Source organism: Hippoglossus stenolepis, chromosome 12, assembly GCF_022539355.2.
Source record: "Hippoglossus stenolepis isolate QCI-W04-F060 chromosome 12, HSTE1.2, whole genome shotgun sequence".
In the NCBI taxonomy this organism is placed as follows: domain Eukaryota; kingdom Metazoa; phylum Chordata; class Actinopteri; order Pleuronectiformes; family Pleuronectidae; genus Hippoglossus; species Hippoglossus stenolepis.
Window position 1 is genome coordinate 2,228,211 of NC_061494.1, and position 15,640 is coordinate 2,243,850.

The 15,640-nt window shown below is 41.5% G+C and overlaps 1 protein-coding gene across 6 annotated transcripts in view; it reads left to right on the plus strand.

Moving 5' to 3' along the window:
• The first annotated feature begins 1,067 nt into the window (after positions 1 to 1,067).
• hspa12a (heat shock protein 12A) overlaps positions 1,068 to 15,640 on the plus strand; it is a 42,375-nt gene continuing 27,802 nt past the window's right edge. For 2 of the 6 annotated variants that reach the window (XM_035173077.2, XM_035173081.2), the window contains exon 1: positions 1,072 to 1,500. In XM_035173077.2, coding sequence (XP_035028968.1) covers positions 1,461 to 1,500 — 40 coding nt within the window. In that variant the 5' untranslated portion in view covers positions 1,072 to 1,460. Of the gene's footprint in view, positions 1,501 to 15,640 lie in introns of all 6 variants that reach the window. The other 4 variants (XM_047342411.1, XM_047342410.1, XM_035173080.2 and 1 more) reach the window with 4 other exon arrangements.

Below are 15,640 nucleotides of genomic sequence, written 5' to 3' on the forward strand. Positions count from 1 at the left end.
AATGGAGGCCCCAAATTCACATTCAGCTTATGGCCCCATGAAGGCTTGGTCCCGCCCTGATAGAAGCAACTCAATGAAATGTAAATAAATGATATCAGATTTGTGAAACCTAAATGGAACTTAAGTCCTGTCCAAAACCCGTGAGATGCTTTTGATTGTCCAGCATATAACTATATTTACATTTTGAGTTAAGTTGTAGAATCCACAGAGGTGTGGGTTTAAAGCAGACCATTTGATCCAATTCACTGAAGAGATCCAGAATTCTTATGCAAGACACTGAACCCCAAATTGCCCCTGACGGCTGTGAACGATGTGTGATAGAGAAAGTGTTGCACAAAGATGTACTGTATGAATGTGTGTGTGAATGGTAAAGCCCTTTGAGTGGTCATCAACACTAGAAACGCTCTATATAAATACAGACCATTTACCATTTAGACCATTTATGTGGGCCCTGCAATATGCTGGTGACCTGCCCAGTGTCTAACCTGCCTCTTGCCCAATGTCAGCTGCCTCAAAGGATAAGCTGTATAGATGATGGACAGATGAATGGATGAATGAATGGATGGATGTAAGGTTGGGTGGATGGATGGATGGATGAATAGATTGATGAATGAATTAATGAATTAATGGATGGATGGGTGGATGGATGAATAGATGGATGAATAGATGGATGGATGGATGAATGAATGAATGGATGGATGGATGGATGAATGAATGAATTAATGTATGGATGTATGTATCGATGGGTGGATGAATAGATGGATGGATGGATGGATAAATGGATAGATGGAAAGATGGATAGATGGATAAATGGATAAATGGATGAATAGATGGATAGATGGCTAGATGGGTAGATGGATGAATGGATGAATAGATGGATAGATGGATAGATGGGTGGATAGATGGGACCACAGGCAGCCCAAATGGTTACTATGTCATCAATATGTGACTGAGGACAACGAAGACAAAACAAGAAAAGAGCCCCCCCTTCCTCACGTCCAGTTTCCATACACTCCTCCTATCATTGATAAAGTTATCACTCCTTCACATCATCATGTTCATGAGGAGCAGAGCTCAGCATCTCTAGTGTCCCAGCAGCAGCAGCAGCAGGATTCCTCAGCAGGGCAGAGTGTGGTGGGAGGGGCGGACATAGCAGCAGCAGCAGCAGCAGTGTAGTCTGGGGTCCAACATCCACTCTGCTCCCCCCACCCCCTCCTCCACTTCCACAGCACTTGGGACCCCCATGTGTGCGTGTGCGTGTTAAAGCTCCTCCGTGAAACAGGAAGCGGCGAGGCGGAGTGAAGTTTCCGTGGATTTAGCAGCGCGGGAAGCTTCACGTGTGGTTTTTGTCGCTGAGGTGTTTCTTCTTCTTCGCTCGGTTTTATCGGTACAGCAGGAAAATTGCTTGGTGCAGCTGCATCGGGGAGAAGGCTCTGGAGGAGGAGACACTGCGGGACGTGATGACTGACAAACAAGCGGCGACAGAGGAGATAGTACCAGGTAAGATAACCCGGCTGTGCGGGTTTTTTTTGGGGGGGTTTGCAGCGGTGGGTGATCGGGGGGGAATGCATGCGCACGCAGCCCGTGCTTTAGCGTGGTCGTGTGCGGGACGCGGTCAAAGTGGAGGCTGCTGACTCCGTTGGTTTTTCATGACGGTGTGATTCAGTGACAAATGTCCTCCACCGCAGTGCGGGGAGGCTGAGAGGACCGCGGAGCCCTGCCCCGGCTGTCCAAGGGCAGCCGCAGTGCACAGGACCTCGCCCGGCCGGGCCCCCCCACCCCCCACACAAACACAGCGGCACTCCCCGTACGAGCACCCCGATTTTTAAAAGTTACTTTGGGGTGGAGTGCGTCAACTCGGTCGCAGCGCGAGGAGAACGCAGCCCGGACCTGCGCAGCTTGTTTCTCCGCAGAGTTTGGTCACACGGCCCGTCCCACCAGAGTTCTGAGTCAATGCAGCAAAACCAGGGCCGCAGGTAACAGTGTGTTCCTCCAGTAACACAGTGTCCATCCACCGGGCTCTGCTCTGACTGGACCTTTCCAAGTGTCTCCATTAGCTGGAGACCACCGCCCGCTCGATGTCCTCCCTGATATCATTCTGTTATCTTGGGGACATGACGTGCTGGGATGACAGCCACACGAACTCCACTGGAATTTCTCCCATTTCATTATTGCTCGTTTGTCTCAAAGCACAAACACACAGGAAACACAGATCCTTTTTGTAAGAGCCTTTGGAGACACCCATACTCTACAATTCGGCATACACCCAAAACATAAAGCAGAGTTTATTGTACACATATTGAAACTTTTAGGCTTCGCCATCTTGAGGGCGACATTGAGCCATGTTTGTTTATGTTATTCCTTAAAGGTAGGAAGTTAAACATGTGATTCTCATGTTACTGTAGCTTCCACAAATGTGCAGGACATCATATGTCTTTCCTTAGATTAGGCAATAAATGAAATGTAGTTTGGTTGATTTGAAGTTCTCAGATATTGGGGTGAACCATCCTCAGGGCTTGGCAACACACCAGTGTTATGTAAGGTAACTGGCTGACTAACACAGAGACTGCAGGCCAGTGATGTCCTGCAGGGATGGGGGCGGAATACCAGACTCTGTGAGCCTCCTAAAGCTCGAGCAGGTTGCTTGTGTTGTTGAAAGGTAAACTTCTATCTTCAGAGATTTCGTGTGACACCCTGAAAACTAACAACTCTTGCTTAGTGTGTGAGTTTTTGAATGTAAGTCAAATATCTGTGGATGAAGTGCTTTATTCCAACAGTAATTTGTGGTTTGGTCCTGTCTCTTGTAGTTCTGTCTGGCCTTCACCCATCACAGGAATACCTTTTGTTTAAGCATTTAAAAAGAAAGTCAAGATTGATAAGAGTTCAAAGTCTTGATGCAATTGTTTGGAGTGACTGTGATTACTGCAAGGCACAAATGCAGCATCACTGCTGACCCGCCTCTCTGGATCTCCCCCAGCAGTCAGATGAAACTGCATTAACTTGTGGCAGGGTGTTGCACAATCATGATGAATGACAACACTCACAGCCAAAAGTCGTATGTTATTGGGTCTGACACTGAGCTCAACTGAATACATCGTTTGTCAGTCAAGACATCATGTCTGGCTACTTGCCTCCGTGTCTAATATTATTTACTTGGACTCTCAGCGGCTTGATTTATGTTTATCTTGCATTTGTACTGCAGCTTTTTGAGGATGACATAGGCCTTTTGTTTCAGATTTGTTCCTGTGGACATTCTCTCTGACCTTCCATTGGGCCCATTCATATCAGAGAGATCAGCCATGTTTTTAGATGCTAAACATACAAATACCAGCAAAATAGTGCAATTTAAAATGTACTTGTTTCTTTTTAAATTCCATTATTCACTTATGAGTACATTTCTATGCTTGTTGACTGTGGCTACTTCCATCCCAGTATGTTTTAGTTTTAAAATAAGAACAATCTCAGTGCAGATAAGCACTTTAGCTCCATATCAGAACTGATCTCCTACATACTAAGACACCTATAAACACATATCACTTTAACATTCAGGTACACTGGTCTCATGCTTGTTAATATGAAGCAGATTGACTTCTTTGTAATTGTTTGCTTAGGTTTCAGTTAATACTACGAACGAGGAACGGCAATTGTGAAAAGTATGGATTTCTTTACTTGGGCTGACGACGAGGTGGAACTGTTACTGACAGTGAGTGTACGCAGCACTTTGAATTCATCACTGATAGTAGAGTCATGATTGATAACATCCAATCAGGAGGCAAATGTAGGGAACTGAGTGTTCTATAAACATCTCTGCTCCTATCCATCCAGACTGAACATTTTCAAACTAAAAGTTCTCTGTGTTAAGGGCCCTAAAGGTTAAAGCCAAGTAGAACTGTGCTTGGAATCACTCTGTATGATGTCTCCGTGGGCTGAAAAGAATAGAGTAAGTTGTCCTGCCCTTAGGTGCACACAGTATAAAAACACGTGTGTGTGTGTGTGTGTGTGGTTGGTGTGTGTGTGTGTGTGTGTGTGTGTGTGTGTGTGTGTGTGTGTGTGTGTGTGTGTGTGTGTGTGTGTGTGTGTGTGTGTGTGTGTGTGTGTGTAGGGGCTTCATCCTTCCTTCAGATCCTCTGTAAAAGAAAAGGTCTTTTACTGAGTGGCTGTTGAAGCAGGATTAATCTCACAACCTCTGCAGTTGTCTTTTGATAGAAATAATGTATTTCCGCATGAATATAATGTTGCAGGTTCATAAATGCCCGGTCTAATTTCATGTGGAATTCACAAAATTTATGAATAATGCCAAGGACAGTTGCACTATGCTTGTTGCCATGGTAACATTCCACACCTTTCTTTTATGTTCCTAAATGAGACAGAACACTAAGAAAATACCATCTCATACAATATGTATCCTACATACAGTACTGGCTAGTTTTGTGATGATTTGGGTGAAGTGAATAGAGATCATTTTTGCTGAATCATGCTTTGTCTTTCCACTGCTGTATCTGCACTGCAGAGTCAAACTGCAACATCATCCTCTCAGACAGCTGTCCAGATTGTCCATTGACTAAGTATACATTTTCCTTTTATATTATCCAGGACTGCAGTACAGACCAGTTCAGGGAGTTCACGCAGCCAATTGACATCATTCAGAACACCTCTTAGCTCTTAACCTAATCGATAAAGGACATTCTGGACCTGAGAAGTCATTATGGGCCAATCAGGCATTTTATCAAGTGTGCTGGTTTAACCTCACAGATATAGAAACATCCAAATACAGCACAGTTAAAACTACAGACAGCTGTAGATTTGAGTATCTCACTGTCAGGTCAAACAGGAACGGTCCACTAAAAGGATTAAAAGGTGTCAGATTAGGAAACACAGTAGGATGTAACAGTAGTGGCAGGATATCTCAAACGCTCTCGTTTTTTAAAGGTCAAGAATTCTTGATATCCTTGTAGAACAGTCTGAGATGTCCTTTTAACAGTGCAACCCTGGCTTCTGTTTTCATTGCATGATTTTTTTTCTACTTCAAAATCATAAAAAATGATATCCTGATGCTGATACCTCAAGGTCGCTGTGATTTTCTCATTGTGATTATCACAGTGAAGCAGATTTTTACATCACACGTCCTGTATAACAAAATCAAATTGTGGACATTTGTATCGTACTTTCATTCTCAGTTTCAGGAGCGTTACACAGCTAGTTCCACATATGCACTGTAAGGTACGATATAGACCTTTGATAGTCCTTTGTTGTCGTGGGGAATTCTGACCCTTTAGCTGCGAGAGGCGGCTGTCCATAATATTAGTTTAGAGAAGAAGCAGTTTGAAGTAAAACAGTTTTGATGTTTTCCACACTTAACATCATGGCTTGACAGCTTCCTGAGACATTAAAACCATCTGACAGTCTGTGACTTGGGTAAATGCAGTAAGTGATAAGTGATGCACTGATTGTAATGCTCCCTTGATGCATGACAATACAGCATGTAGTGGTACAGAGTACAGGACCATACCGGCTTACTTTCACCGCCACTACTACAACAAAGAGCAGGTCAGAGGTAATAACTGTATGCTAAACTCCCATAGCACCGCCAGGTATCAAATACACAAACACAAGCAGTGCCTGTGCAAATCTAGTTATGAATGGGAATATAGAAATATGTATATTATCATAATGTAATGTTGCCATGTCAGTAACAAAGCACTATCGCTTTTAAACTTCCTCTGTGCTCAGACAACCGTTTCTCCTTCTCTGTATTTGGTGGTTTTCTCCAACTTCTTTTGGGGATCCTGAACCACGTCTCCAACACTTCATATGTGGCCCTTCCTTATTTACCAGAATTATTGTTTTCTAGCCGCTGTTCTAACTGTTTGATTTTAACCAGGATGTTCTGATTCCTGTGCCCCCTCCATTTTGGTCCGACTGCTAACAAAAAAATGCTAAAGTGCATATTGTACTTTAAGCACACAGGCAGGGAGTAGCCAAGAGTCCGCCAGGTGATGATTCTTACGTCACTGGCGGTCTCTGAAGTTGATAGTGTTCGGTTGTGTAAATTAGAGCCTCCTGTGTAAAGGGTCTGAGCCAGGCCATTAAACAATGATAGCAATCATCACTATATCATACAGGGTTAGTAGAATAGAGCTGTTAATATACGTTATATAAGTTTATATTTTTTAATGCAAAATACTCAAAGCCCATTTATCAGAATTGGTATCGCGAAGGGAAAGTGTTATCGGAACCTCTCTCTTTTTTTCCATGTCAAACTTTATTTTAGGGAAATATCTGTTTTACTGGAAGCTTCTGCAAGTCAGGCTCATTTGTAGCTAAAAGAGTTTAAAAGCTTCCGGCCTGAATGAGTTGGATGAAGAAAACAAATGGTCCCTCATTTACATAACAGTGTCAGTCAGACCGACCCGACATTTGCCAAGGAAAGGGTTGCGCTGTTGTTGGTGTGTTGTTTCCTGACCATGTAGGAGTCCAGCTGGAGGAGCGGGCTTTGCTATGTGATTGGCCAACACCGCACCTTGCCAGATGACCTCACGTTGTGTTGCAGCAAAAGCAGAGCCAGGTTCAACTTATTTGGTTCATGACAAAAGTGTTTATGCAAACAGGGGAAGCTTTACAGGGAGTTAAGCAGTTATACGGTGTGGTACCTACTGATATTGTGCAGTTACATGTATACGACAGAAGAAAAAAGGTGCAGTCTTACCACATCAGTCTCTTTCTGAATCATGTGGTTGCTGCCTGTTTTGAACACAGTGACGGTGGAAAGTAAACATGTTAATTAGTATTTGTGATGGTTGTGTGTGGTAATTTTGTGTTGTAATGCCCACAGCTGGTTGTGATAACTCTCTGCAGTATTGGAACGAAGATTATCCTCCGTCCTAGGAGCCACATGTTGTGGAGTATATCAGGGTCTTTACTCTCCTTTTATGCTGTGTCCTTTAATCGTTAGAGAAAGATACTGGTGTTGCTTGGATTGTCTTAAAAGCACAAAAGATTTGACTGTGTTCAGATATATCACACTTGTACTGGTTTTCTGGTTTTGTACCTTAAATCACTGATATGCTTTGGAAGATGAGATAGAAAATGTCTCATGGGCAATTTGGCGGATAGAAAAACCCAGTCATTATAGAATATGCATTCTATAATAAGTACATTTCAGACATTATGACAATAAAGGGTCACAGTCCTTTTGGGATTTACAACACTAATTTAATTTAACAGAAACCATTCCTTTATCATAGTTTTTTTCATTTATAGTTGAGAAAAGCAATAAATACATGGTGTACCATCCATTAGTATCTTGAGCTGCTGTCAGGCATGCACTGAACTCCGGAGATCCTCCGCTGTATGTGTGAACACAAATGTCAGAGTTTCTGCCCCTTCAGTATAACGTCCGCAGGAACTCCAGAAGAGCCACTGGGAGAACGCTTGTCCATGCACTGACTGGAGCAGCATGCAACAATATTTATTTCTAATAACTACACCCACCAACTTTATAACCACAAAATGATTCAGTAATTGTATTTGTCTGAAAAGAAGCACTGTCAACTTTGAATGACTACAAGCCAACTTGAATACAAGTTTGTCCTTTATCTTTGTCCTGCAATCTTGATGAGACTGGCACTTCCATCCATCTTTGTGGCATCATTTCAAACGTTGGATTTAATATCCGTTGTTCCAAATACAATACAGTGTAATGATGATTCTTCAAGTTTAAAAAAAAATAAAAAAAGCTTTAGTTACAAGATTGAAATCCTCAAATGTATTATTATATTTACAGCAACTACAGTACTCATGATGGTCTGTCTGTAAAACTGTCTATGTCTTTATCACATGAAGCCACAGGGCACACTAAAGAGCTATGATTGTATTGTATCACCTTATTTGTGTACATTTCATATTGTATGAAAATGCTAAAACCCAGGATATATAAATTGATCCCTAAAAAAAACATTGTAGGGAAAATGGGAGCAGGAGGCCATTTTCAGCATTGTGTCATGTCTCTGACAGGAGCCATGTGGAGGTAGTATGTGTGGAGGAGAGGGAGTTACAGGATGGGGGAGGGGCTTACAGGCTTTCAGATAGGAGCTGGGGGAGAGAGAGGGAGGAAACAGTGCTCATTTAAAATACAAACATTGTTAGGAAGCCTGAACTGTGACACATTATTTTTCTCTCTGCAATTATCATGCCGTAATCTTTCCCTCCGTTAGCCCATTGAATCTTGTGAGCGCTCTCTTACTACTAACTGCACAGTTTATGATGTTAAATGCATCCTATGAGCTCCACGAGTTAAGAAACAATATGCTGAGGCTCAAGTGAGAGTAATTGGTTTCATATGGTGCTGTGGCATGTCAGCTATGTACAGTGGTAACACTAAGTATGTGAATCTTTTGAACAATCTGCTTAGAAATGTGTCTTTAAAGATGGTCATATCTTCATCAAAGTTACACGAATGAACAAACACAGTCTAGTTAAAGCATAGGTCGGTAAAATGTGTGTGAAAAGCTAAACCCTCACGTTTGCCAAAAAAGCATTTTGATTCTCCCCTATGCTACGGGGAAAATGTGTGTTGTGAATGGATGAAACCGAGGTTGAATTGTTTGTGAAGTACATGCAGCACAATGTATGGTTTAAAAAGGGCACTACATACCAACATGAAATCAATACTTCCCAAAGGCGAGGGAGCATCATGTTGGGGGAGAATTCTAGTTAATTAAGTAATATCACAGGATAATATCAGTGTAGCTGTCTGGGCGGAAGTTGGCTGATGTAGCAGCAGATTGACCAAAATTACAGAAGTAAATGTTCTACAGAATTAGCTAAAGCAGGGTACATCTGCCTTCTGGAGTCAGAGCCCAGATCGTAATCCAATCGAGATGACAGCACGGGGAAGAGCAGCAGCCTCTTGATGAGTTATTAGTGAATATGAAGCAGAATGAAATGCCCTTTTAGTTTACTGCAAGTTCTCTCAGACAGAAATTTCTCCTTAAAAGGAGAAGCTGCTCTGCTAAACTGTGACTACTTCTACACTGGTCAATATTTCATAGGGAATCTGTTTAAATATACACAGCCCCAGAGTAGCAGAGCTGCAGAGTCAGGTCTGAAACATGAAGGTGTGTGATACAATGGGAGACCACTGGTCACATCAAATTGCAATAATCACTTCATTGTGTAGCTATCACACTCAGAACTGAAAGGAGGTGTGCTCACTTGTCCAAGATATCTTAATAACACATGTTTGTTGTCAAAATTCCGTTGTAAATCCAAATGTGTGCTGTTGTCAGAGATTACGACAGATACTGATGCGTTGAAGTGGATGTCGACTCGTCACAATGACGATCTATTTTTGTCAAGTCTGTCTTAATTGTTAACTGTTTGCAGTAATCAAAGACTATTTCAGCTCAGCTTTTGTCGTCATCACTATTTCCATTACAGACAGGCAGGAAGGAAAGCCATTGTTCTGCAGGGAGTTTCAAGGCATTTCCTCAGTGAGCGGCTAAGTCGCTCTACCCTCTCCAGGAACCCGTCCCGCTCTTTCTTTGTTGCAGACGTCTCTGTTCATTGTTTCATATAAAAGTCTTTGTTTCCTTGTTGTACTGAACAATGCATCCCTTTGGCCTTTTACACATCTGTCTCACTAAAAGCTAAAGCTCTGTCTGGTGACTTTGATGTTAAAACACTTAGCAAATATGAAGGTGTAAGTGATGGTGATTTAAAATGCTACTGGATTTTTGAATGCAAAGAGCCTTCTGCTTTTGATTTCAGTTTTTTTCCTCCCACAGAGGGCAGATTCCCGGAAATTAAATACCAGCATGGTTCAGAGAGTTGCACTAAATGTAAGTTCCAGGTACTTTAAGGGGTTAGCAGCAGTAATGCCAGTTTTGATTGGTCAAACAGATGTGTCATTACATCACAAAGAGGGAAAGAATTGCATATCCTGTTAGAGGTTATTCCTTTTCCAGATAAGGGTGAATGATGATGATTACTCACCACTTTACTTACAAACCTTTTGTCTTAAAAACTCTCTGTCTTGGCTGGGTGGAGTTTCTTCTGTTTTGTATCACTTTAATTCTACTCCATGTTTGTTTATGTTGCCTTCATGCTACATCAGTGTTGAGTGGAAAAACATAAAGCGGCATCCTCATGTGTGCATGAGTGTGCCTGTGATCCAACCAAATAAACTATAAAAGCAGAACATGATAAGGTAGGCTTTTTACCATCATCGCATATATTGCAATATCATATTGCGTGACATGACAAAAAAGCATGACTGCAACACACACAACAGAACACTTTACTATTGCGGTTGAACAGGACTTCCAATGCTTCAGAATGAATGGCGGTAGACCAGTACACAATAACATAAGCTTGTTGGACAAGCAAAGATGTCCATTAGTGCTTAGGGAGTGGAGGTCATTCAAAAGAAGAAGAAGAAGTTAGGATTAGGACTTGGACCTTGTTCCAACCCAGCAGTACCAGTTAGTCTCCATCTGTTAATAAACTCATATTTTAAGGACATTTTCACAAGAATTAGAATAGTAACAGTATCTGCCTCAAATCAACCATCTGTCCACAAATCTGCTCTATTTTACTCTCGCGCACATAAACAAGAAGTCTCTGTTGGAGTCTTGAGAAAGAAGTAAGTGTGCAAATTACACTGGAAACACAAGTAACAAACTCATACCAAAGTCTGATAAGGTTCTTAAACATTCAGGTGATGTGAAGCCCTGTTTGACAGGTTGTGAGATTGTTGTGGAGAAGGTAACGCCTATGTTTTTAAGCCTGGCTGTATCTCTGTGTGACTGTAAAGCAGTCCAGAGAGAGACCTTGTCAGGATGTGTTGATCCATCACAGTTTACTGTGCAGCCTGAGTGAGTGGGCTGGAGAATGTTAAATCATTCAAATCATCTTCATTATAAGTATTGGTCAGGAATTTGTGGTTAATTGACTCTTATCTATATTTAAAATTTGTATTAATACTCAACATTCTTACTGATGTCTTTTCTTGATCACACCTTGTCTACAAATACAAACTCACTCACCTGCACATTTTAGTCAGCTTAGCTCTGCCTGGGAAACACCTTATATTTAATATCCAGACGTGACAGAAGTACCAGTTGCCACTAGAAAGCAAATAATACAATTTCCCAAAGAGTCAAATTTATACTCATACTGCAGGTATGTAATGACCTGTGAGAGAATCTCATTTCTATGGCACAGTTAGACAAGTATGAGTTTAATTATCCCAGGGTTTTTCAGGGGAATTTATCCACCATGACAACAATAAAGATTGTTTTCCATAAAAATGATTAGATATAAAGCTTTTGAATATCTGCAAGTGATTAGCATCTTCGTTCTACAATATGTCGTCAATCACCCATGAAAATGCGTGAGTATTACAGTGTGTGTGTGTGTGCAGATCTGTGTGCGTCTTAGATGAGACTCAGCTTGTGTGGATTTATATGTGTGCGTAGTGGCTGCAGCTGTTGTCAGGCTGTTCTCTGCACTGTGTGTCTGGGCTGACGGCCAAGTGGATGCGTCAGCCAGGGGAGAGAGAGCAGAGGGTCTCACCCTTTCTCCCCCCCTCTCTCAGCATGGCATGAATGAATGGGACCTCAGATGGGCAGAAGAAACAGCCCCTCTCTCCCCAAACTCATTTTGCTGTCGGCCTTATGAATGTGGCTCTTTGATAGTTGATTTTTTTGTGTTTATGCCTCACAGTTTGCTGCAGTGAATTTAATGAGGCTCCTCTTGTGCTATTGTAGGTAACAGTCTGTGCCTCGCTTTGTATCTGTCTCTGTGTTTCATCAAAGTCTTAGATGCCACTGTACTCTGAAACAGACCTCTACTGTCAATCAAGATGTCCTAAGATTCTCTGTAGGTCTTTAAACAAGTTCATGAACATGTTACATTTTAAATATTTAAACTAGATACAGCATACAAACTTAATTATAATATAGTTCGTAGCTGCAAGGCCTTGGGGCAAAATTGTAGTCAACTCGTAGAATGTCCTTTTTAATTGGATTTTATAAATTTGCATGAAGAACAGTCGAGACGTAAACGCTCTGGGAAACAATGGACAACTTATCTAAAAAAAAATATTGTACATGCAGACAAATAATAGACATGCTTCATGTCAAGCTGCCTATAAAGCACCACAGGGTGCACGTGAAGAAGACGATCATAAGTTCATGTATCCAAGAACTTCTGCATGGGTCACATTTCCATTTCCCACACAGACACTATTGTCGACATCCATTTGCAGCTGTATGTGTGCACACAAAGGGTCGTATAAGCAGAACGATGCTGTCGATCTGTGTATATGAGATGAGAAGGGAAGCGGGGTTTCTGTCAAGATGTTTTTCTTAACCTGCTTTCAGACATGCACTGAACTCCGCTGTTCCTCCGTATTTTCCCCCGGAGGAGGTGCATCATGTGTAAGCGCAAATGTCCGAGATGCTCTGCAGCGATGACGCTTCTAATGCACGACAGACACAATAAAAAAAGACACAGACAAAGATGTCTGTAGAGTTTGTGGTGATAAGACCCAACGCCTGTGTCTGCGTGTGTCCTCTAACCAGAAGGTCGGAGGTCCTATCCCAATCGTCCCCATCTTCATGCTGAAGTGTCCCTGGGCAAGATACTGAACCCTGAATTGCCTCTAGAACATGTATTTCCACATAGATTGTATGAATGTGTGTGTGAATGGCAACAAAACTGTACTGTAAAGCGCTTTGAGTGTTCATAAAGATTAGAGAAGCTCTATATAAAACAGACCATTTACGAATATTTCAGTTATTTGCTCCAAACCTGCTCATTTTACTGCTTTGTCAGAATAGATGTGGAGTGAGCTACACTCAGCCAAGAACAACATTAAAAATATTGTAATATAAGTTTTTTTTAACTTATAAGTGAATTTTGACATGGACTATTTTCTGGTATCCTTTTTTTCTTGTGTTGTGACAGCTGATTTCTGGGTGACTGTGTTTGAAGGGTTCCTGGTGTCCGGCTCCCTGCTTTGTTAAAAGCATCTATTGGATTATTATTATTTATTCATCAGACAGACCTCTTTGAAACTGACCTTAGTTCAGCAGATCAAAGCTCACAATAATGTGTGATAAAAAGACTTTAGTAGACTAAATGTTTTATTTTAGTCAAAGCACAAGTGTCTGGTCATTGTACTCTTCTGGCTCAGACTTCAGAGTAAGTCTGTTGGGGAATAGATGGAATGTGAGGCCAAGAGGAAGTCACTGCTCTTACAGAGACGAGAGAATAGCAAGAGTCTTCATATCCTTTTCAGCTGCATAGTAAACACTGCTATGACATCATGGGTCCAGCAGACTTTTCAATCAAATAGAAAATTTCCTGTTTCATTCTGCACATCCTTCTCCAGTGCGTGGACGATGGATTCTCTGCAGTCTGTCGTGACTCCGAATTCTCTCATCAGTTCTCTTAATGTTCTGAAAAGTAGTTTTGTTAAGTGCTACAAGAAATGACTAGAAAACCAGAATCCATACATTATCTGTACACCTAATCCTTTAGATTCTGGAGCCAGCCCCAGCTGACATTGGGCGAGAGGCGTGGTTCACCCTGGGGCAGCTTAGCAGCCTATCACAGGGTGGACCACTGCTGCTCAGTCTGCTATTACTGTTTTCCTTTTAGACTCTGACTGCAAGTAAGTAGTTATATAGTGAGATTAGACTGTAGAGCTGCAAATACAGCAGTAGACACTGGATCATTTCGTAAAATACAGCCATACTATATTATCCTGCTAAATAAACTCAAGACTGGTTTCCTGTTGCTGTAAAACTTGACTGGTGTCTGTACTGACTCCTTGGGTCCCACTCTGCTGCTCTGCTGCTCTGTTGTCTGCACAGTCACTGCTGATAAATAGATTTAGAAAAGAACAAAAGCATTTAGATTTAAATAAATCTTTTTCATTTTTTTTACTTTTATAGAATACTGTGTCAGATGAAAAGATCGTTTACCGTTAAAGGTAAGGAATAAGAAAGAAATTAACAACATAAAGCTGAGAAATTTGAATTTCTAATATGTTTGTTTTTCATGTAAAATTAGTGGAGGGCTGCTAATGGCTGGCTCAGTGTTCAATTGATGATAAAGACACAAACAGATAAACAGTAAGCAGGCAGGGAAGCTGCAGGACCAAACCAAACATAGCTCCAACAGCCCGATTTGTGTAGTGGCTCAGGGGGTAAAAGTCCAGATGGCCACGCCACCATCAGTGTCAGGTATATTGAAGATTAGACCAAAGGCTGTGCATAGCCTTTTACATATTGGAAGTTACGTGGATGTTGTGGTTACATGGTATGATTGTTGGAACCCTGCCAGTGTTCACATCCCACAGATTTATGACTTTTCATATAACCACTACAGTACATCAATCTGAGTCTGCCTTTGTCTCCACTTACACTCATCTGTTGCCTTTAACTGCACATTGTGGGCGTGTGCTTTCATCAAAAGAAGTGCCGATGAGTACAACCTCAAGTGTTTCATGTTGGAAATGAAATAAAATAATATAAATCACTGACACACTGCAGGGCCAGTCATTGTGGCTGATTTCAACCTATAAGAGTTTTGTAACTATTGGTATGTATTGTATAATAACAAACAACAAATTACTGTAGAGAAATACCAAACAGAAACATGCTTGAGGTAATTTATTGAGGTTTTAGCTTCAGAGAGCTCTTAGAAGTTTAGTTATGTCAGGAGCCATAAACTCACATTAATGGGGGGACATTTTAGGTCATGAGCAGGTCAGACTTTTATTCTGACAGGCAGGTTCAGCCTGCTAACAGGCCAGAGATATATTTGTTTATTATGTGCATTTCTGCAGGAAACAGAGGGCACACCAGAGCTCAGACCATAAAGAAGAGGGGTCACAATCATTTTTGAGACTGAGAGCTACCTGAAAGGTAGAGAATAAAATGCGTGCGTGCGTGCGTGCGTGCGTGCGTGCGCATGCAGCCCAACCCCAGGAGGACAGCACAGAGATCAGGGCGAACCAAAGCGGATTGAAATTAATCTTTTTATTCAAATATGACCAATTTTATACAAATACAAACAGGGAATGAGAATTAAACATCCCAATTGCCCTTCAAAAAGGTGGCCAGCTGAACTTCAATTAGTAGTTGTCTGTCGGGCCGACAGCGTACGCTAGTGGAAAGTACAAACTAAACTTTATTTAAATGTTATAAGTTGTAAAACGTCATGAATTCCCTTTAACAAAATGTTTTGTATGATGTTAAACTTTTTAATGAATCATTTAAAATGCTCTAGTGGTGACTCATGTTATTTTTAGAACTGCCTTGCAGGCAACTCATTGGCTGCCTTTGGGCAACCAGGTGCTCAAGTGCATGGTGTCGGCTACCACGCATATAGAACAACTAGATGTGTGCATCACGCATGCAAACACAATACATGGGGACACACATATTATCAGCTCAGATGACTGGTGGACAAAACATTCCATCACAAGCAGTTAAAAGCAGTTCTATTTCCAGCCTATATGTGTATCATCACTATGAAATGAAACAAATGTGAGAAAACATTTAAAAGACTCAAAACACCCTTGTGTCACACAAATTACTGAAGTATCACTTGTGTGTGATACTTCAGT